This window comes from Amblyomma mixtum, chromosome 7 (assembly GCF_055824585.1).
Source record: "Amblyomma mixtum isolate Tamu chromosome 7, ASM5582458v1, whole genome shotgun sequence".
Taxonomy (NCBI): domain Eukaryota; kingdom Metazoa; phylum Arthropoda; class Arachnida; order Ixodida; family Ixodidae; genus Amblyomma; species Amblyomma mixtum.
In genome coordinates, this window is record NC_143018.1 from 124,128,349 (window position 1) to 124,151,167 (window position 22,819).

At 47.7% G+C, this 22,819-nt stretch overlaps 1 protein-coding gene across 1 annotated transcript; it reads left to right on the plus strand.

Moving 5' to 3' along the window:
• The first annotated feature begins 1,483 nt into the window (after positions 1-1,483).
• Positions 1,484-18,720, plus strand: LOC149337390 (uncharacterized). The gene is made up of 2 exons (XM_089554416.1): positions 1,484-1,825; positions 18,709-18,720. Exons 1-2 carry the CDS (start codon positions 1,484-1,486, stop codon positions 18,718-18,720), a joined length of 354 nt encoding a protein of 117 aa, XP_089410542.1.
• Positions 18,721-22,819: the final 4,099 nt, after the last annotated feature.

The window sequence follows — 22,819 nt, forward strand, 5'->3', positions numbered from 1 at the left end:
CCCAGCGACGCTGCCTGCTCCTTGGCGACCGATCCCGTACTTTCGTCTCTTACCATCGCTGATATGCCTGCGGAGCAGCGCATAGACCCGTGGCTTGCGTCCCTCATAGACGCCGTGCCTTCATCACAAAACGTTGCGCCTTCTAGATCTTTACGGCGTCAAGCTCCGCACTTTGCCCTCCGGGGCGGCCTTCTATACCACCGCAACTACATGCCTGATGGTCGGCGGTGGCTTCTCGCGATTCCCTGCCATTTACGATCCGAAATTTGCGCATCTTACCACGCTGACCCTCAGTGTGCGCACGCTGGTGTGCTGAAAACATTCAAACGAATTTCTCAGCGTTACTATTGGCGCGGCATGTACGCCTATGTTCGAAAATACGTCCGATCTTGCGTCGCCTGTCAGCGGCGGAAGACTTCCACTCCCCTTGTGACCGGCCCCTTAAAACCACTCACATGCCCAGCACGTCCTTTCGATCGCGTTGGCGTTGACCTTTATGGACCGCTTCCCTGTACGGTTTCTGGGAACCGTTGGATTATCGTCAGCGTCGACCACCTCATCCGGTATGCCGAGACAGCCGCCCTTCCTGCTGCAACTAGCCGCAAAGTTGCTATGTTCCTGCTCCATCATTTTGTTCCTCGCCAGGGCGCGCCGCGCGAGCTGCTCAGTGACAGAGGCCGCACCTTCCTTTCCCAAGTCGTTGAAGCTCTGCTTGCCGAATGTCGCATCGTACATCGGACCACCACTGCCTACCATCCTCAAACTAACGGGCTGACCGAGCGCTTCAACCGTACTCTCGGAGACATGCTCACGATGTACGTCGCAGCAGATCAGACCAACTGGGATACCGTCCTCCCTTTCGTGACATACGCGTACAACACCGCCATACATGGCGGTGTTGTCCAGCACAGCATATACATGGCCCGCAATAACTGTAGCGTGCGAAGCAATAAGACGAGGTGTTTATTAGTCTAACTGCCAATTATTTCTGATATGTGACGTCATCACACCTAACGGTGCCCTCAACAAAGGTAAAGGCAGAAGCTCGAGCAAGTTCGTACAACTTTCTAAACAAAGATATTTCGCTCCTGGCGGATTAAACTTGAGTTGCCAGTCAGTGCGTTGTGTGTCATTTTCTTCCTTCAACTAGTGTTTGGCACTCGTTTACCTTTCTTTAGAGAGTTAAAGGGGGGGCGAAAAGTCTCGCGCTTGCATGTGCGTATCCCCCCACCCCCCCGCCTCGCACCATTTCGGACGACAGCCTTCTATCGCGTCTTCCTCCTCTCTTCTGTGTGTGCAGCTATGAACATAACCGATTTCGCAGTGATTCCGGCAGGCGGCGCACCAGCAGCTCGCTCTGAGAAACAAAGGACGTAGAAAAGCGAATAACGCCCACCAGGTTCGATTTCAGCGCGTGGCCGTTATCTGAAAAGAAAGAAAGCGGCCCGATATCCTTTTCGCAAGAACTGGTTGCCTTCGAACGATGTGGACGGCGCGGCTCAACCGTATTCCAGAACTCCTCAACGAAACGTCGGTCACCATCGAAGGGAAGCTTTACTCGTTCCACTGTTTCCATATCTGCTGCCCGAACAGTGATGAAATCTCAGGCTACCTCTTGGACGTGTACACCTTCGACACCTTCTCATACCGGTGGGATAGGATACAGACTCGGTCACCTCCCGAAGATGAGCCGATGAACATCACGGGCCGCAGCGTTGTAGCCTACGGCCACTGCGCCTACCTGTGGGGCGGATGGCACATCAGGCCAGAGATTGCCGGCCTCTACCGCTTCGATACCGATGCCATGACATGGAGCCGTCCGGAAGTAAGGGGCGAAGTACCGAGAGCGGATGTTAACCACTCGGCGTGCGTGCTTGGACACCGGATGTACATTTTTGGCGGTATGCTCAGATATTCATCGAACTTTGTACGTTTTCTGGACCTCGAGGCCCTACAGTGGCATCGTGTCCCGACCAGCGGAGAGGCCCCCCTCGGGCGCTACTTCCACACAGCGACCGCTATTGGAACCCGCATGTACGTTTGGGGTGGCAACGTAAAAGGCTCACGGCCCGACGACCGTTATGACAATTACTTATACTATCTGGAAACGACCATTGCGACATGGGTGCGCCCACAAGTGCAAGGCGTGGGCCCGGAGGGGCGCCAGGGTCACAGTGCGTTCCTGTACGGAAGAGCGCTGTATATCTTCGGTGGCTACAACGAAATGCTGAACACCTACTTTGCAGATATGCACAAGTACGACGTTGAAAAGTCGTGCTGGACTAAAGTGACGCCAAGTGGATCCGGCCCGTCAGCGAGGCACTCGCCCGGCTGCTGTGTGCTTGGAGAGAGGGTGTTGGTCTTCGGTGGCTTCGGGCCTACACTTCGCCTTGAGGAGGAAGAGTATCTCGAGGTCATTTCTGAGGAAGAAGAGATGACGAACCTGCACGTGTTGCACATAGCACCGACGCTGCAGAACTTGTGTATGCTTGCTGTCATCGATGCAGGTCTAGATATGAGCGAGTTACCAGAACTGATTATAAACGAGATAAACACCATCAAATCAGGACAATCTTAATCGCCGGCGTGTTGCAGGTCAGCGTGATGGAGCGCCTTGGACAGAGCCACTTGTGGCGGTGCGTTGGCTAACTTCAGTGTCTGTAAGCGTCGCAAGGTGCTGTAGACATACAGGCGGCTGGAACGTATCCCGTACTACCCTATGGCGTTTCTTTCGGCGTGCAGCAGTGCCCCTCCTGCGGTGAAACAATAGTGAGCTATTGCATGCATCGAGAAGACAGGCTTCAAGTTCTGTTTTGTCGTCGCCCGGTAGCCGCGCCGAGTCAGGATGCTCTGCATGTGCTGTCCTATGGAAGGAAATCAGCCGCGCTGCTAGCGCGCAGTGTTAACAGTGGCAACGCATGGCACTGCGCTTCTTGAGTGTGCTATATGTAAGAACGTGTACATATGTGACATTAGCTCAACGGTGGTGATGATACGAGCGGCAACGCGTTTAATCCCGGCACCGAAGCCTTGCAGGTTGGCACGATTTCAGAGTAAGCTTTTTCTTTAAAATTCTGTGCACATCATCGTTCCTGTGCTTGCTGCTGCTGCATATTTCTAACCGCTTTTCTTCCTGAGTTGCTGTGTTTGTGAATACATTTCCTCTATGTAATAAAGCAGACATTTGGGCTAGTTGGTGTGAATTCATGCTATAAAAAACAGCGCAAACTTAGACAGAAAGCACAGAAAAGAGGGGAGACACTACAAGCGCTGACTCGCAACTAAGGTGTATTAGAAAGAACAGAACACAATATATACAAAAGCCACCCACGACTGCGTACGTCATAACAGATTACGTGCAAGCGTGCAAGATAATCTAAACAGAAGCATCGCGCGTGTGCACCCGGTTATTTAAGTACCTAAATTCCAATCCTGACAAGGCCACTGAAGGATCACTCACGCACCGTTTGCCGTTTTTTCGGATAAAGAACGCTTCCATCAGCTCCCGGGTCACCTTATCTTGGTGGAAAAAAAGCACGTCAGTTTTTGGGAAAAGGGGTGTGCATTTGCAAACCCGGCAGTGTGCGGGAAGGTTGTCTCGCGAGTCACTGCCGAGTAGGTTGCGGTGCTCAAAGAGCCTTACATTTACACAGCGCCCCGTTTGCCCGATGTATACCTTACCGCAAGACAGTGGCAACCGATATACAACACCCTTTTTGCAAGGAATGAAAGGCGCCACATGTTTTGTTGTACAGGCCTTGCGATTCTTGTGGACACCAGCCGCCAGTTTTTTGTCCACTTGTGGGCAAATTGCAGCGAGCTTCCTAGGAGCCGAGAACACCTCCCTAACATCGTACCTCTTTGCCACGCTCTTTAACCCATGGGAAAGCCTGTGAGCGTACGGAATGACGGCTGGCCTACAGCGCTCACTGTCAACACGGCCTCTTCCGTTGGCACCTTTAACCCACCTCAGAACTTTTTCTCCTGCCCTGGAGATTACGTGGTCGGGAAAACCGCTGCTTTTCAATCGTACCACTTGCTCTGACACACTTTCCTCAACACGGTGGTGGCACGACGTAGATGTGGCGGCTTTAAGGCACGAAACCGCGATACCGTCCTTGATTAGTTTTGAGTGCCCTGACTCATAACCGAGGAGTGGCTTGACGGTGCGCGGGCGATACATCCAGCAAAGGTGTCCCGGAGTAGCTCTCAAAGACAAGTCAAGAAATAAACCTTAGTTGCGAGTCAGCGCTTGTAGTGTCTCCCCTCTTTTCTGTGTTTTCTGTCTAAGTTTGCGCTGTTTTTTCCACCATGACCTCTATGTAATATTTTATGTGTTTTTGCTTTGTAACGTGACGCTTCTCAAGAACACTCTTTTTCACAAGCTGCGAATGTGATCATGTGATTATTGATGTTATCTTAGCCCCGGAATCACAATGACTAATTACACTTTAGCGCTTTAGATGGCAAGAAGAAAAAACTGGAAGGGCCAAACGTGTCAAGTTAAAGCTACGAGGGGCGAAATAATTTTCCTAGTTTGAACAATAAAAAGAAGTCCTGCTTAATAGTGTTCTGACAGAAGTAGGCAGCAAGCTTATTGGGATAGCCGAAATTAACGAGATAGTTATTCTATTCTTGATAGACATGCTCGACAAGGCAGAACCGCCTGTTCAACACCTGCCCGATCAATGTGATATGTATTTATGAGAGGTAAAATAAGAGTCAACTAGGACTGCAGCATGCAAAAAGAGGGCTGAGAAGGTTGAAGCGGACCACGCCAATATGGAAGTTAAGAAGATAAGACGGTGGGTGTAACACGAGGGCTCGCTTAAGCACCGGCTAAAGCGTATGGCGCTACAGCGTTAATGGGTGCCTTCAGCCGTTTGGGGTCCCCTGCCTATGACGTCCCAGTTATGGTAATTCTCTACTTTACATTCATAGCTTGCGGGGACGTGCCACTGCTCCGACAGGCAGGTGTTTTAAACACAGCAACCGATGGGGCTTGTAAGACCCTGGTCAGGGGTGAGAAACTCCGGTTAGTTTCGGTTTCACCTACTCCACCGCACCTGGCGACTAAAGGCGAACTTATATTTAACATTGAATGATTTCTGCGCATACACGTACCGCGTCGTAAGACTGGCTGTAGCCGAATTGTGTGAGGAACCGTGATACAAAGCTGCTCTTTTTCGCGGGCAGTGGTTTGAATCGCGCTCGGAGAAGAGGCTTTTTGTGCTGGATACCGCTTTCTCGACGACGATACGACGCTACAGTTGGCGTCCCTGCAGGCGCTATGCATGCAACTGGCGCTGGCGTCTGCATATGCTGGACAATTGTGTATATGGAAGTCGCCTACCCCTGCCCTGATTGCTCCCCCCGAGCGACCTCTCGCAACCAATGAATAATAATACTGCCACCTAGCTGCCGCGCCCGGCTGGTCGTTATGACGTTGCATGGCGTTGAATCTAGCTTTATATTTTGTTTTTCTACACTGAAAACTGTATAAAAACCAGTATTGTACTTTAACAAAACAGTGATGTTTGCGACCGGTGAGGTGCACCCCTTCCATTCTTGGGCTCACCCACATCAAGGTGGTTGTTTCCAAAAAATGCAAGGAAGTATCGTACTCGTCGTTGCCTTCTCCGTCGAACACCTGGCCACCCCAAACATACATGCGGGTTCCGACTGCTGACACCGTGTGGCAGTAGCGCATAGCGGAGGGCTGTCCACTGGTAGGAACGCGATGCCACGTAAGTCGGTAAAATAAACACGGTCCGAGCATTCCCGGTACAAGCCATCAAAGATGTACGTCCGTTGACACAGCAAGCAAGCAGAAAAGAAGATGCTCAGTGTCGGCACTTGGCCGCACATCTCCGGGCGGCTCTATGTCATAGCGAGGGTATCGAACCGGTATATGCCGCCAATCCATCACCTGATGTCCGAGGAGCTCCCCCACATGTAGACGCAGGGGCCCTAGGCGACAACGCCGTGGTCGATAAATTTAATGGGCCTGCTTTCGCAGTGCAACTCGGTCAGCAGCACACCCCACCTTCACGTTACGGGGTGGAAGATGTATACGCCTAAGCGGCTGCCTGCGATTTCATCGCTGTCATCGTGGTAGTTGTAGGACGGGTCGAACGAGTATACCTTCCCTTTGATGGTGGCAGCCATGTTGTTGACGAGTTCTGGAACGCCGTTTAGCCGCACAGTACACATCGTGCAGTGATGACTAATCTTCTCAGAGATGAAACCGGGCGTTAGTTTTTCCTAGCTCTATCGTGCAAGCACTGGGAAGGAGGAGTGTACGATGGGGGGCTAGTTGGTAATCCATGAACTAAGAACGAAAACCACGCAAAAGACGATACACAGGGAAAAAGTAGACAGGAAGAGCGCGGACTTGCAACGGTTTATTGAAACACATCTTCCTTCCCTCACCAACCCTACGCATGCGCAACAAGCAATGTCTATCTAATCGAGTTCAGGAACTTCAGCTCCTTCTTGTACAGATGGAACGAAGCCTCGCTTACACACTTTTCGGGCCCATATCTATCAATCTGACAGTTTACGTGGGACAGTTTACGTGGGACAAACGGGACGCTGCATTAATAAGCGCCTACAAGAACATAAAAATTTGTTGGGCTCCCACAGCGGCATGCATTTGCCAAAACGCTGTCTTTCGTGTGACAATAAATGCACGCCACTCTTTGAGCGCACAAAGATAATCGGAAGGGCCAAAAACCAGAAAACACGTGAGGTCATCGAAGCCTGGCAGATTGATAGATATGGGCCCGAAAAGTGTGTAAGCAAGGCTTCGTTCCATCTGTACAAGAAGGAGCTGAAGTTCCTGAACTCGATTAGATAGACATTGCTTGTTGCGCATGCGTAGGGTTGGTGAGGGAAGGAAGATGTGTCTCAATAAACAGTTGCAAGTCCGCGCTCGTCCTGTCTACTTCTTCCCTGTGTATTTTCCTTTGCGTGGTTTTCGTTCTTAGTTCACTGGGAAGGAAGAGATTTGGTATCCGTTTTTTTTTTCAGCTTCTCTTGGTTTTAGTGTGATAGCTTCTAACGCACCCTGTGCTGTTATGACAATATAGGAACTGTTCCGGGGCTTACGCGAAGAAGAGAGAGGGAAAGCGTGTGAGAAAGGTTGCGCAAGGAAAGGGACACACGAGGAGGGCAGGGAGGGCGCCAGACACTGGGTGGCGCAGGCGTGCGTGACACCGATGTTTTTCTTCGCTACAGCCTAATACTTTATTCGACGTGATGGCGCGAAGCGCTAGGAATATTTAACCTCTTGACTGCAAACGACGTGTGTGATTGCTTCATAAGCCACGGAACTGTAGGCCCTGCGCACACTCAAGATTTGCGGTGCTCGTAAGATTGCGAACGCAAGCGCGGATCCAGTCTGCAAGAACCTACATAGACGGGCAGCTGAGGTCACAAGAAAATGCGAACATCAGCATTAGGCAGCCGTGGATGCAGCCAGAAGGCAAGTAAGGACTTGGGACGCTTGCCATCAAGAGGAGGCCAAAGCCCGCGAACATGTGACATCAAACACATACGCGCCGGGGTGGCTCAGTGGTAAGGCGCCCGTCTACCGAGCCAGAGTACCCGGGTTCGAACCCGACCGTGGCGGCTGCGTTTCGATGGAGGCGAAACGCAAGAGGCACCCGTGTGCTGTGCGATGTCAGTGCTCGTTAAAGATCCCCAGGTGGTCGAAATTATTCCGGAGACCTCCACTACGGCATCTCTTTCTCTTCTTTCACTCCAACCTTCCGCCCTTCCCTTACGGCACGGTTCAGGTGTCCGCCGACATATGTGAGACAGATACTGCGCCATTTCCTTTCCTCAAAAACCAATTTACCAATTTTTTCATCAAACACGCTACGCGAGAAGATCGTTCACATCCCGAGGTCCAAAATGCTTGCGACCCCAATGTCTGGCCATTATCACATAGACGCGAGGCCACAGCTCTGCGGGCAAGCCAATCTGCCCCTGCAGTTCCCGTTACTGGTGGTAACTGCTCCGTTGGTTTTAATGCAGGACGGCAATTTCGACGTGATTAAGGATTCTAACTTGACAAGAAAGATACTTCGGCAAACTTAAGCTCATGTTAAGAGTATGTAACGATAGCGTTAAAGGGTCCCTGCGGTTGCTAGGGGGTCTCCTGGCGCACCGACTCGCACACATCGACACACATGTTGCAATCAAAATTTTTTATTCCACATAATCGTCCATATTATTTAGTGACGCTAATTAGTGACCCTAATAATATAAGTGGTCCTTTAATGTAATCGCCTACTGGGCGGTGTGAGGTACTCGTAAAGGCCGCTATATCCCAATGAACACACGTTCCTCAGTGGTTTCGATCCCGACTCACCACCTTTTTTTCCATATCAGCAAAGTTCCATTTCTACTCCAGTACCCTCTCGACCAATCAAGAGTTTTCAGTCACAATGACAATGACGGTAGGCTTCCTTCCGGGCGGAATTTCTAACGCGAAAGCGTTAATAAAAATTAGAGGGGTGCACATAAGCTGCACCTTAGGAGTACGACGCGATAGCCTGATACGTTAATTCCCGTATATGCAGACGACCATTCTTTATTTTACTTTGATAGATCCCTGCGAGTCCTCCTACCCCTCCTGTCGCCGTGGTGCAGCGGTTCTCCCAGCGGTGGCCCTTGAGGGACCCAGGTTACTCTTCCCGAGCGACCAATCATGCATTTAACGGCCACGGTGGCCAATTTGCTGACTATCTGGTGAGCAGGTTGTGACGACGCGCCAAGGTCACGTGACCAAGGTGGCCCACCTTACCCTCTAAGCTACTCCCTGGGGGACCACCTGCCAGAGTCATGCCCGTGATTTTTCGGTCACAACGTCAACACCGACAACGTCAATGCCGACAATGCCGACACCGGATTTTGCTGGTCACGGGGCCTTGAACGCTATCGCGTCAGAACAGTGCAGTCCAGTCGATACAAGGCAGCCAGATACAGTGTTAACGTTCTGCTCTTCAATAACTAAAGAAATTGTGTGTGATGTTTCAAATAGAGAGATGCAAGTGGCGCTCTGTTTGCAAACGAGGTGTCTGCTCCATTTGTCAGTCCACACAGTAGAGGCTATTTATCAAACTAGCACACACCGTTATTGTGCAGGAGTTCATTGGATTAATATTGCCGCGACTGTGTTTCGAACCCACGGCGGAGCAAACAGGTCAGCTTCGCTGGCCACTGCACGAGAGCACTAGTCTATCGCCGCAACCGATCATGCCTCGGGTCAAATTGCAACACACTCTCGCGCTGTGCGTTGTAAATAGTCGCTTCATGAACTTCCACCTGCGGCGTAGCACTCATTACACGTTTCCCACTAGCGGTGGATACCCGCCGCGGTGGCTCAGTGATTAGCATGTTCGGCTACTCAGCCGGAGTACCCGAGCTCGAACCCGATCGCGGCGGCCATGTTTTGGTGGAGGCGAAACACAATAGGCGCCCGTGTGATATGCCATGTCAGTTCACGTTAAACATCCGCAGGTGGTCGAAATTATTCGCGAGCCCTCCGCTACGCCCCCTCTTTCTTTCTTTCTTTCTTTCTTTCTTTCTTTCTTTCTTTCTTTCTTTCTTTCTTTCTTTCTTTCTTTCTTTCTTTCTTTCTTTCTTTCTTTCTTTCTTTCTTTCTTTCTTTCTTTCTTTCTTTCTTTCACTCTCACCTTACTCCCTTCCCTTACGGTGCAGTTCAGGTGTCCAGCCAAGATATGTGAGACAGATATTACGCCATTTTCTTTCCTCAAAAGAAACTAATTTAGCGGTAGATATGGAAGGCATAGTGACCAAATCACGTATCTAATTCACCAGAAACAGTTGCATATATTCAGCCACTTTCGGAATTTCTCGCTAGACGATGAAATTCAAATCTGAAATGGCAACCACATTTTCGTAATTGTGACGGAGTTGAAAAAAGTTGTTGTGGCTCACGCTGTGAATAGACCAAAGCTGCACGACACCTATACCAAGCACCTGCTAGACGATAAGGCGGCAACCAAACACGCGCGAAACGAAAGAAAAACGTACCGCGGGATTTAAGCAACCTATATTTCACGTTTCTTCTTAAGGCCTCCAGATATTCAGTCCCTATCAATGCGATTGCCATGACCCACTAACTAAACGAAATTCTGGATTGGAAAGCGTTAACCTCGTATCTCGCGGCGTCAAGAAAGTAATTCGCTCTGAAACAAACCCGTAATAGTAGAAGATCCCTCCTTGCCACTTATGCGCACTTGATAATGGCTGTTAGCGCTTTTAATCGCGGTGAAAGCAACAGTATATGCTCTTTTTCGAACGTTCATTCGTATGAATGTCATAAAATGACAAAAATGTTTCAATATCTAACAGAAATACTCACCGTTGGACGTACTAAGTCCGCATACGCTGAGAATACCGATCACCGTATCGCTGCTTCAGAAAAAAGCCGCATGATGCCGCCACCCCCGCTGGAATGACCGGGCCTTGTTTCTTATTCTTTTTTGAGTTGACACATGAAGAAAGCATAAACGTATGAGTGATGAACAATGGCCTCTCCACTGTGCTGGAAACTGGCCGCATTGTATCGGAAACAAACAACTTAAACATTCTGGAACCTGTCTCCACGCCTGGCTAATGGCCACCCGTGACTGAGGGTTGTGCAAAGGGGTGTTTCTGCCGTCTACTGCTGTGGCATTGTAGAAGATAAACATATCAGTCATGACGTAATTGGTGTCTTACTGGAAATATGCCCACATAATACTGTTACAATCCCATGGAAAGCAATAAAATGTGCAACTGTCAAGGTACGCAAAGGATTAAGGCAAGGTTATCCTCTATGACCGCTGCAGTTCATGCTTCATATGATAAATATAAAAACATGGCTACAAAAAAGCAATCTAGGTTATATTCTATGGTACAGATTAAGGCTGGGCATCGTTGCAAGCAAGGGAAGCTTAAAGAAAAATTATATATGAAGAACGCCTGAGGAAATTGGTTAGTTTACAGGTTCGCAGCTAGTGTATTGAAATATTACACAGAAAGAGCGTTGACTCACAACGGCGGAAGGCAACTAAGGCAAAAACTAGTTTAAATCAATGGAAAAGTGTTGGTGGTGAAAAATTTATTTACAACTGGGGAGTTTGGGACACACAGGCCCGTGGGCCCCCGCACGGCCCCACTGCACTCAAACGTTCATGTCCCGGAGGCTCATGACGCTGGCAGCCCGGCCGGTGGCGATGGCTTGCTCGGCCGGGTCCTCAGAACGCAGTAGGGTCTCCCAAGCCTCCCAAGTGGTAAGATGATCCAGGCCCCGTGGGGCAGGATCCGCCGGGCAGAGGAAAAGGATATGGTCTAGAGTAGCTTTGGGGTGGTTGCAGAGGGTACAGGAGGGGTTTGTGAAGACTTGGTGATAGCGCGAGCGTATATAAGGGGAGGGACCCTCCCCTTATATACGCTCGCGTGATATGCGTGAAGGCCTACACGTGTAGGCCTTGTCAGGAAGCATGCTTGGTCATCCTCCTTTAGCCTCACCTCGAGGGCATATTGTATATAATATGGCGAAATAAACATACTACTACTACTACTGCTACTGCTACTACTACTCTACTACTACTACTACTACTACTACTACTACTACTACTACTACTACTACTACTACCACCACCACCACCACCACCACCACCACCACCACCATTTTTGCGCTTGCACAGTGCCACAACATCATCTCCACTCTCCAGCAGGTTGCTGCCCTCGGCAAAGCCTTGACAGTTTAGGACTGGCTTTCCATCTGTGTCTGGCGCATTAATCACGTGGTTGTGCACGACTGAAATAAAAGAAAATACATCATCTTGCAAGTGCTGTTTTTATAGTTGGCTGAATCTTGCTGCAATAGAAACAATTATCTCCATGCTAGAAGCTGCTCTGCCCGCCAGTTATTCATTGTCAGCTGTTTGGTTTCCAGGAGAGGAAAAGAAGGTCTGCCCTATGTGCATACGCTCCGAGCAAGGATAGATGCCAAAATAATACAGCAGAATCCCAGTAACACGAACTCGCGTTCTTCATTTATGTAAAATTAAAAACAGCGGTACGGGTGGAGAAACGGGCGCTTAAAAATTAAGAGATTGAATGTTTCAGAGTAAGACATAGGGTATGGGGAAGGCCGACCTGGGTGGTACCTTAATGGCCCAGTTGGACATTACCTGGGGGAAGAGGGAAACATGAAAGAAAAACAGTGATAACTACGAACAAGATAAAAGATGCGATATCAGGATAAGCCAGAGTAACAAATGCGATGGCAAGTAAGATGGAATAAAATTAGGGTAAATAGGCAACCAAACAAAACTTCAATACAGTAATAGAATTGGGATTAAAAGAAAGAAAAGGAAACAACGTCAACTCATTGCAATCGTTTACTGATATATTTAGCTGTGCATTTTGGTATCTTCTGTACGTGCGAAATTGGGCAGGTTTTGTTTGTGCGGCGTCGGCTAGATGAGACGTGAGGAGCGGGAAGAAGATGGGAGCGGGTGATTTCCCAATTGCTGTAAATAAGCCATCAAAAAAGTGATATTTGGGCAAATTTCCTCCTGGTGGCAAAAATTTATAGGTTCGAATTTTGTTTAAGTAATGATATGCTTTGAAATCGTGAGTATGATGATGAAATGAACCTTGCTGCTCGGTTGTGAATAGATTAAAAAAAAACTGGAAAGGAAGTCCTGACGTGGATGCCATATAACAGAGGCATATTCTAAGGATGGTCTGCTCAATGAAGTGTAAGCTTGATGCCTTCTGATAGAATTTTCAAGGTGTAAACGGCGTCCTAACATGTCAAGTTTCCTGAATGCTTTACTGGTAATGTGGTCTATGCGAGTACGCCAAGGAAGTATAGAATGCAGACTCCTTGATATTTGATGCTAGAGACAGATTCGACACTTCGATTTTGTACTTTGTAAATGTTACATAACGGTTCAGGAATCGGCGAGAACGGGATGTGTTTAGTTGTTTTGTGCATTAATTTCCATTTGGCAAGTACGGCACTGAAGCGCGTGAACATCATTAGGATTAGGTATTTCTCTATAGAGCACGCAGTCGCCTGCGAGAAGGTGAACTGTTGAGACGATGTCGTCTGCTATATCATTTATACAAATAAAAACAGCAAAGGCCCAATAACTATCTCTTGGGGGTCGCCTGTTTTCACAAGTGTATGGTTAGGGATGCAGAGGTATATCTTAACTGATCGGAACCGTTTAGTCACGAATTCAGCGATCCATAAATTTGATCTAGTCGTTTACCATCAAGCTACACACTTTTAATTTTTAGAAGTAATCATTTGTGAAGAACACGATCAAAGGCTTTAGAAAAAGCGGCAAAAATTGCGTCTTTTTCGAGGGACATGTGCAGTGAGGAGTGAAGGTCAGTAACCAATTTAAATAACTGGGTTTGGCAAGATTGTGTGCACCGGAAACCGTGTTTTGTTTCTACAAGCACATTATTTGAGTATAAATGGTTCACAGTGTGGGTAAACAGGATGCGTTCATATAGTTCGGAGCGTACTAATGTCGTAGTAATTGGTCTGTAGTTGGTAGGGCTCAGAGTAGTCGCCTGCTTTAAAGATAACAATGATATGGCGAATGCCGAAATACATGTATCACAGGTCCACTCAATGGCGAATGACAAAATGCATACATCACTAGAATGATGTTTTCATCAAAGGCACTTGGCAATTGTCAGAATACACGTAAATACATGATACAACTCGCCAATACGTCAACACATTATTATAAATAGGCAGCACAAACGTACGAGGCATACTTTTGCCTATACTTCCAGATCTTACCTACAGTGGGCTCGGAAAAGGAATGTTTCCTTCAAGCTTTCGGTGGTGCTTTTGATTCTCTTGCACACGCGACTCTGACTTTTCCTTCTGCCACGACCTCTGCTCTTCTTCCGCCTTTTAATGAGGCTTCTCCTCCGAACGCTGTTCTGAGCTTCCTACTCGTACTGCTGTTCGTGTTTGCGCTCATACTTCGAGCCCTTACTCTCTTCCTGTGGTTAGCGCGTCTGTTGCGAACAAACTTTACCCCAGTTCTTGTTGTTGTTGTTGCCTTGGTGGCAACAGTTCACTCATGCCGGCGCCGATTGCGTGTCTTCTTTCTTCTCGGTGTGCGCTCTTCTGTTTGCGCTTCCGTCTCCAGATCGCGTCCTTAGTGAACGCTTGACTCGTTCTTCTCATCTTCTTCCTCACTTTTCTGCGATGTTCAGGCAGCTCACTTGCTCTCGACTCAACTGTCTTGAGCTTAGTTCCCTTTCTTTCCATTCTCTTCCCGATCTTTCTCCAAGGCTCGTCTCGTTGGATTCCACCTGTATCGGCGGTGCTCGATTCACTTCTCTTTCTTTTTACATTCTCCCGATCTGTTTTTCGGGCAAGTTGGATTCGTTTTTACATGCATCATCCGAGATGGGTTCTCGCAAGAAGCCACTGGCTCAGTCTGTTGTCGTATTTAGCAGACTGAACTTCCTCGTTGTTCTGGCGTTTCTTTCTTCTTCCTCTATCTTACCTTGCTTTGTGCACTGTGCTCGAAGCACGGCTCACGACTCGTTGAAGAATTAGTCGCCTCAGTTCTGCCAGTACTACTCCCTCAATTCCTTTCCTTAGTTCAACACTTTCAGTGCAGTGGTAAAGCGACTTTCGTCGGCCTGCTCCTTTCCTTGCGTTGCTCATGCTCCTTCCTTATTGGCAAAAATTGCCTCGCCTTCCTCATCGGGAAACACCTCATCGCTGCTCGAGGGTTCACTCGGAACTGCTTCCGGTTTTTCACTGATTATACTTTCCTCAGCTACAGTTAGGTTGGAGCTTTCACAATCAGTGCCACTTAACGACTCTTTCTCGTGGTCTGCACTGCAACATTCAGACGTGTTGTATTCGGACTTCTCGAAACAGGTCCGATCTACTTCTTCTTCTTCAGGCGGCGTTCTTAATGCTCACTCTGACTGAAGCGTCAGGTTGGCCTTCTCCGCATTGCTTACTACGTCGGTAGTAGCTACACTTTCACCTCCCTGAGGAAGCGACTCTCCGGTCTGGACTTCACTGTCTGTAATCTCATTTACAGGAACGGGCAGTTCCACAACCAAGCTCTGACATGCGGAACTAGCAACAACCTCGTCTGTGGCTGTCGAGCAATTAATCTCTTCTATCTTCCAGCCGGCATCTCAGGGGATCAGCTCCTCTGGCTCCCTGACGTTCCTCAAGCGCCGAACTTTAGCAAGCTTCCGCAGAAGGCTTGCTTTCTCTCATTCGAAGGCTCTTTCGGCCAGTTCTTTCTACTGCTTGTTTCTCTATTTTCTTCTTTACGTTCCATTTCCCGTATTCAGCGGCTTCTCTAGCGCGCTATCTTTCTCTAGTGGCTGCGAAAGACAGTCTTGCTCTCTATTTATCTTCCTGGGTCTCTTTCCCTTTTGGTCTAGCCACTGAACAAGTTGAGCTCCTTTCAGACCTTTTTGAAGTCATAATTAAGCTATCTCCTTGAGATTCATAGTGAGCCTGAACTATTCAATGGAGCACATTACCTCTGCGTGGTGAACACCCCATAACCGCTTAGCGCGGAACCTTACAGTATCGCTATTCGGTTGTCAGTTTACTAGTTTACGAAGTCTTCGCGAACTTCTTCTGACTCTTCCTCCGTTCTGTGAGCTACCAAACACTGAACGTCGGGACGTGGACGCTATAACACCACTTCGCGCACATCGGAGTGCGTTCCCAGACGCCCTTCGAGCGTGTGAAGGTAGCAGTCTCGGTCACAGAGGAGATGCCCTCGACTCAGCGGGGCAAGCTCAGCCAGAGACCAGCTACCAAGTGACAAGAGAGGTGGTTATTTGGTGGCGAGCTTTCGCCAGTCGCAAGCAGAAAACGGGACGGAGCCAAAGGTTCACAAACGAAGGAATGCTTATACAGAAAAGAGACGAGGCCGAAGATTTCACAGTCATTCGTACGAGCCCATACAAAATGATTTAAAATACAATTCAACTCGTGCAAAATAACACTGAAGAGATTACAATACAAAATAAATAGTGCACCTAAAGTGCACTAACCAAAGAAATAGGCAAACAAACAAAACTCAATTTGTTCACCGGGCACAACAACAATCCGACGACCAAAGGTTCACGACTAAGCCGTCGCTCAGGCTGGCTTACGGCACCTCGTTGGTTCGTGGCTGGGCTAGTGGTGTTGTTCAGGAAGTCAAGCGGGCGCGCTTCTCTGAGGCTTGAACGGCGGCTCGGGCTGAAAGGCAGGGGTCAACGCCCTTCATATATACGCGTGCGTCCACGTTTGTTCGTTCTTCGCGAAAAGGCAGGCGAGCACATATACACAGTATCATCTGTGCTATTTCCTTTTATTGCGAAAGCAATACTAGTTGCACTTTCAGCCCGTCGCGTAGCGAGGCCGGTAGCTACCATATTAGCATCTTGGATTGGATTGAATTGGATTACATTGGATTGGATTGGATCGGATTGGATTGGATTTCAATGGATTGCATTGTATAACCGATGCATCACCACAAGTCTAACCACAAGCACCACCACCAGCTACACTACCAGCTAAACTATGGCGTAGCTACGGATATTGCTTTCGCAATTACCGGGCTTAACCAAGCTAAGCCACTGCCATTTTTTTTCGCGCCGGGCTCGCGTCCCCATTGGTCAGGTGCGGAGACTGGCTACGAGATGCTTCGCGATCTTTCTTGTGCTGCGCCGTCGCCGGCGCGCGAGGCAAGGGAGAGAGGGCATCAGTTAGCACACTCGAGGCAATGCCCTCTTCATCAGCATTGAGTAGAACCTTCACCCACATGTTTTAAGAATCGACGACATTCGCTGTTATAATTCCCCTTGGCGCCGCGCCGGCGAGCGATAGTGGAGAGGGCAGCAACACACAAGGCTAGGCCCTCTCCAGGGTTTCCTTGTCTCTTGTTCTACGGTGCGCGCTGGAGAGATCGCTTCCGCGCGTCGCTATTTTTTTTTTTCAATAATGCGCTGAATTTGGGACAATCTCCCTTTTTCGCCGTGTAATTTATTCGTTGAAAAATGCATTCCACGTACAAAGACACGACGAACAAGCTCATCTTTCCTCATTAATTAACAAGTGCCTCCAAGTTTATTAGATCAAGATGCAAAAACACTCAATAGCAGCGCCAATTCCCACGTCGTAATGCGCCTTTTCTCGTCGAAGTCGTTCTGTAGCCTTCGGCTCAAGAGCTGAAACGCACAGCAACAAAGACGATGCGGCAGGTACAATTGCTTGCGCCTAGTTTCTTTTCTCAAATTTCATTTGCGATTTCGAAGGCTGAGTCTGCGGTTTCAAAGAAAAATTTACAAAAAAAGGAGGAAAGTGACGTAAAGCTCGTTAGAGCTCCATTTTACTTTTACGAGCCAGAAAATGAGGCCCGACATAAAATGCCTGACAAAAAAGGGCAGTACTTAAAATCTCAGAGGAAAAGGCCGATGTAGATTTTGAACTTGTCGTCAGTAAAACAAAGAACATGTCTGATAGGATTTGATGTTTAGTCTCGACGTAGTTCGGCATTCAGAGCTCACACATTAGGTTAAGTGGAATGAAGCGTGTGGCACCATGAATTTCCTGGGTTCGTACCTAGCGACTGCGATGATTGTTATTTATGGAAAAAATACTGGCGCAATTACTTCTTCCAAAGACGCCCTCCACGTAGCCAGGTACATGCATAGTTCAATTGTTCTCTTCACTGGTCAAATTTTCAGTGATTCCTCATACCGACTGCTGTGTTTAAATATTTTAAATTATAAAGGGCAGCAAAGTGGTGCTCACGTGCTTAACTTAAAAAAAAACATATCCGAGGTAACTTATCAATGTATTCATTAAATTTCATCATTTTCTTCCTCTAATGGGTTGTTAGTAAATGCGATAAGTTCTGTCAGTTCAGTTTTCCGGCTCAAGATACCATGCATTATATACTCCATTACATTCTGCGCAAATATTTGCCATCGTACTTGGCTTAATATTTTATTTCATAAGACTCCTTGCGTCAATAACCGAACTGTTATTGCTCCTGACTTAGATTGCACACGTCTGTGTAGCTTAATTGTGACATAGGAGGTGTCATCGTCATCTTCTCGCCGAGTGAAGGAATAAAAGTAGTAAAAGAGAGAGGAACAGATTGCACTGCCTGGTGTTTCAAAACTTGTTGTGTGAGAGCGGCCAGGTGGGTGGTCGAAGCGCCCCTGGAAGCGAATCAGAGATGAATAAGTTAATCAATCTAGACTCTTACATAACACGTGAGTTAAGAGAGTCTACTCGTCTGTAGTGCATCCACAGTTCAGTAAATCAGAATTCACTGCTTATAGTGCAGCCCATTTAAGAAACCTAGAAATAAAATTTGTAAATGCGCCCTTTGTCCAGCTTTAACTAATTTCTGTTTGTTTCGAGTGTTTTATTGTTGCTCGCGAATTTTTTTTCTCTATGAGATCATAAAGAAATATAGCTCTACTGTGGGCACAGATTACAAGAGCAGATGTCGTTACCTTCTTCGTTGCACGGTGTAATAGGGTTAGCATTGCCTTCTGGAAGCAGTTTGCCTGTAGGCATTGGGATGAACCTTGCAACGAACATACGGGCGTAACCATACAAACTTTTTGGTTCTCTTCCATTGCATTTTTACCTTCCAGTTGAAGGACTAACTGGTCAATGTGGTAGTGAGGGCGTTGGACTATGACAAAGGACAAAATATTCATAAAGAATTCAAATAAGACTTTTATCGTTGTAAACTACCTTCCATCCAGATACCAAAAGCCCCCGATGAACATATACGTACGCCGAAATACGGCCGGTTCGCATTAAGGCGGTCAAGCAGAAGACGGTACAAGCCTAAATTGTGCTGCTTAGTTATCAGTGACCACCGCCATTTCTATCGTAATTTGCAATTTTTAAAAGAACGCTGCATTAGCTTTGGTGTAGGAATTTATAGTAGCATTACACCATGAAATCTACCGTCATCGTTACAACCGAGCGGGCACTGAGTGATAGAGTAGTGTAGCCTCGGTAGTACAACTAGCCACCGCTAGGAGCGCGAGCATCACAGGCTGTTGAGGAGTGAAGCCCCTCCAACGCCACCGAATGGCTGCGCCGACGGCAGAGGTGGTGCTGCGACGCGGGTAGCATGGCCTGACCGGTGATGGGTCGAGGAGGATGGGAGACTGGGTTAGGAGGAAGGCAAATAACACTTTATAAAATTATTTACATTATTTACTAAAGAGCGACTGAGAGTGACTCTCCGTGGAAGGGAACTTCTTCGCCAACCAGAGTCGATGGCAGTTAACAGGCGACTCTCGGCCACACTCACAGCCGAGTTAAATAGGGTTAGGATTCCCCAGATCCCTGACTGGGGAATAAAGTTCGAAGAACGATGTCCAATCGCATGGGCAGATGTGGACGCCGGTGGTACCACCCTCGGGAGGAGTGGTGCTGCGCTTTCCCGCTCTCTCGCAGCTCGGTCGACGGAAAGGGGTAGATGCTGAGTAATCAAACACTGTTGGAAATGAATCTCCCGCAGTCTACCAGCAGGTGAACGAATGTCCTCGTGCTTCCCTGCCGGGTGTCCAAAACACGAGAAATCTGTCGAGGACACAGCCGTTTTTGAATTAGCAGCAACAGCTTGACCTTGCACCACTCCGTCGTTCGGCGACCAGAGGGTAGATTCGGCCACCTGACGCCGCTGCTTCCGCTGCTGTTTCCGCTGCCAATGCCCTCGCCAGCCCCCTTCGCATCTTCGGCCTTCGCCGGTCTTCGACTTTCGCCGCTGCCGCCGTGGTCACCCCGGTCGAAGGAGTCCATTGCCTTAATCCATTTAGGCTTGGGGGGGCGGGGGGGGGGGGGGGGGGGGTATCAGAAGCACTACACTGGCTTGGCGCCGTCGCGATGTTGTCGGCCTTGTCAACCGTTCTCGGTTGCTGCTTGCTCGGGACCACGTGGCCAGAAGTACAATCATAACAGTGGGAAGAGGGTGCGTGGCGGAACAAATCAGCGGCCCGACGGACAGCTCGCAGTCCCGATCCGCAGTTTAAATTCCGCGAATTAATACCTTTCGCTTCTAATCCACCGGATTACCTGCGCGTGCCGGCATCCTAGTCGCGTTCAAGTCGCTAGCAATACGGTGTGCGCGCACCCAATTGTCTACGGTGTACTCAATAAATCAATCCATCAGTCTAAGTTTTATTATATTCATGAACAAAAACAGTTTACAAAACAGTGCTTGGGCCCCTAGCGAGAGGCTAGTTTTGGGTCGAAAAATAAAGCCTGCGAACTTAAAATAATGGTTTGGATTAAAACAAATAATAAAAAATAAACATGAAACCAGGTAGCCACAAATGATTCCCTAGGGGCGGGATGTTATACATGAACTGCTATACATGGAACAAGATACTAGCTCTGCAAGAAAGCGCAAAACACGAGTAGGATGTTTTAAACTGAAAATTACTCAATGCGTTGGCTTAACAGAAATTTCCGCATTTTACTGAAGATAATAAGTTTTCAACTTTTTAATAAAACTTTGTTCCAGCCTTAAACCAACGTGTATTTTGTTCCAAACGTTGGCTTCGACGTACTCAATTCGCCACTCACCATAGACATTTTCTGTAGCGGGGATAGTAAAATTACCAGACGTGACGCTTGTTGTGGGCCGTAGAGGGCTACAGAGTAAGAACACGGGAAATCAGTGGTTGTATCGAGCTATGCTCAGTACAGAGCGTGCTGGTCATACTTCACAAAATTATCAAAAGGCAACGACTTTAGTTTAGAAAAGAGTTGTTTACTGGGCTTATTATATTTCCCGAAGTTCATTATTCTGATTCTTCGTTTTTGCAAGCGTCTAATGGAGTCAAGATAGGTGGTGTAAGTCCAGTCCCAGGATTCAATACAGTACGACAGGTGACTATTAATAATTCGCAACGTGCTGGTGTCAAAGCAATCACGAGCTTGTAGAATAGTGTAGCAACCGGAAGCTAGCTTTGAACATACTGCATTAGCATGATTTGTCCAGTGTAGATTGTTGTCAAATACAACACCTAATATTTAATAAAGCTTGTTTGCGTGACTGCATTAGTACTAATAGCCGATTTAATTACAGAGCTGTTTATGCATTACTTTAGTGAAAGAAAAACTAAGTATTTATGTACTTAGTTTTGTTTGTATTAATAGCAAATTTGTTTCCCAAAAAACCGCTTGAAATTCTAGTTAATGCCATGTTCAATTCACCTTGAATTTCTACTTCATTATCAGCAGTGATTATGATTTCAGTGTCGTCTGCATGCATGAGCATTTAAGAATTATTAAGCACTTGAGGCAAGTCATTAACAAGAGCAGTAAGAGCAGTGGTCCAAGCACTGACCCCTGCGGAACTCCTGTGCGTATGAGCTGTAGAGAAGATGTTATGCCATTCACTGAGACAGTTTGCTGACGATGAGCAAGGAAACTAAGAAACAAATCACAGGTGTTGCTCCGGAATCATAAACTATAAGTTTGTCCGGTAGTATATAACGGTCCACCTTACCAAAAGCTTTACGTAGATATAAAAATACTAATGCAGCGATCTTATTACTGTGCAAGGCCGTTATGATCGAGTAGTGTTTTAAGCACCTTAGAAGTTCATCACTATGTGCCCAAAGGAAGAACATGTCAAAAATGCGCACATATCTAGCCTAAATGCGACACGGCCCAAAAAAACGCAAGTAGAATGTGGAGCAAGAACCATTTAACTAATCACTTGTTATCTCGCGCAGCAAACGCTATATCGGCAAATTCGAATACTGCATAACTAAAGAAAAATAGTGAACATTGGAGTAAGTTTTGGCGGTCTGTGCACCCACATTACGTGGCAACACAATGTGCTCTGCACAAGTGTGATTGTAGGCGATGCCGCATGAATGACCGAAGGAATGAATGAGAGACAAGCAAAAAGAGCGCTAGGTGTTCCAAAATTTGAGGTATGAGTGTGGAGCTGCAAACGACCCAGGCGTGCTTTGAAGAGCATCAAAGCTTAACAACATCAGCATTGAAGGCTCTTAAACTATGGGTGCGTAAAATCGGTAGACACATAATATTTTTCCCCTAGCAGGCGAAAAAATTAGACTTCACCGTTTTTAAGGCTGGCGGATTTTCAAAACTTAAAAATGAAAATCTCAAATTTGGGGGGCTCTCTTTATCTATATAATTACTCTTCGCATTTTCGCTATTTATTTCTGTCTTATGATAACTGGAAACATAATGCGCCGATAACAAGTAGTAAAAGATGTTTGCCTTGTTTGTTGTACTTTCGGATAAGGTTAACAGCGCCTTCTCGGCACAGTTTTGCTAGTAACCAGTAAAAGGAAGGCTTGCATTGAACGTGTGGCTGTTATACGAATTGTTCGGGTGCACCAGTCTTACCAGCGCTTGCGCTCTTGCCAATATCGCCGCCATCTCCGCGCATCTACACTTACTCTTTGAGCTCCTCGCGCCGCAGAGCTAATGGCCCCATCTCTATTTATGAATTTTTCGCAATTTCCAACAACAGACCCCCTCCTTTGGCTGGTGCTGCTGGAGAGCCACTTCAACTTCAATGACCTCCCCATCCAGTTACTACACCGTGTGCACACCTGCTGCGGGTTCGACCTGGTCCCCTGGCCAATCTGACTGCCGTCACCCGCCCCCTGATGACCGCTGACTTCCAAAATGTCCTTGCTGCCCACTACAGCTTGGAAATGTCGCTGCCTTCCTGCGCTCTTTTTTCTGGTGCACCGCTTT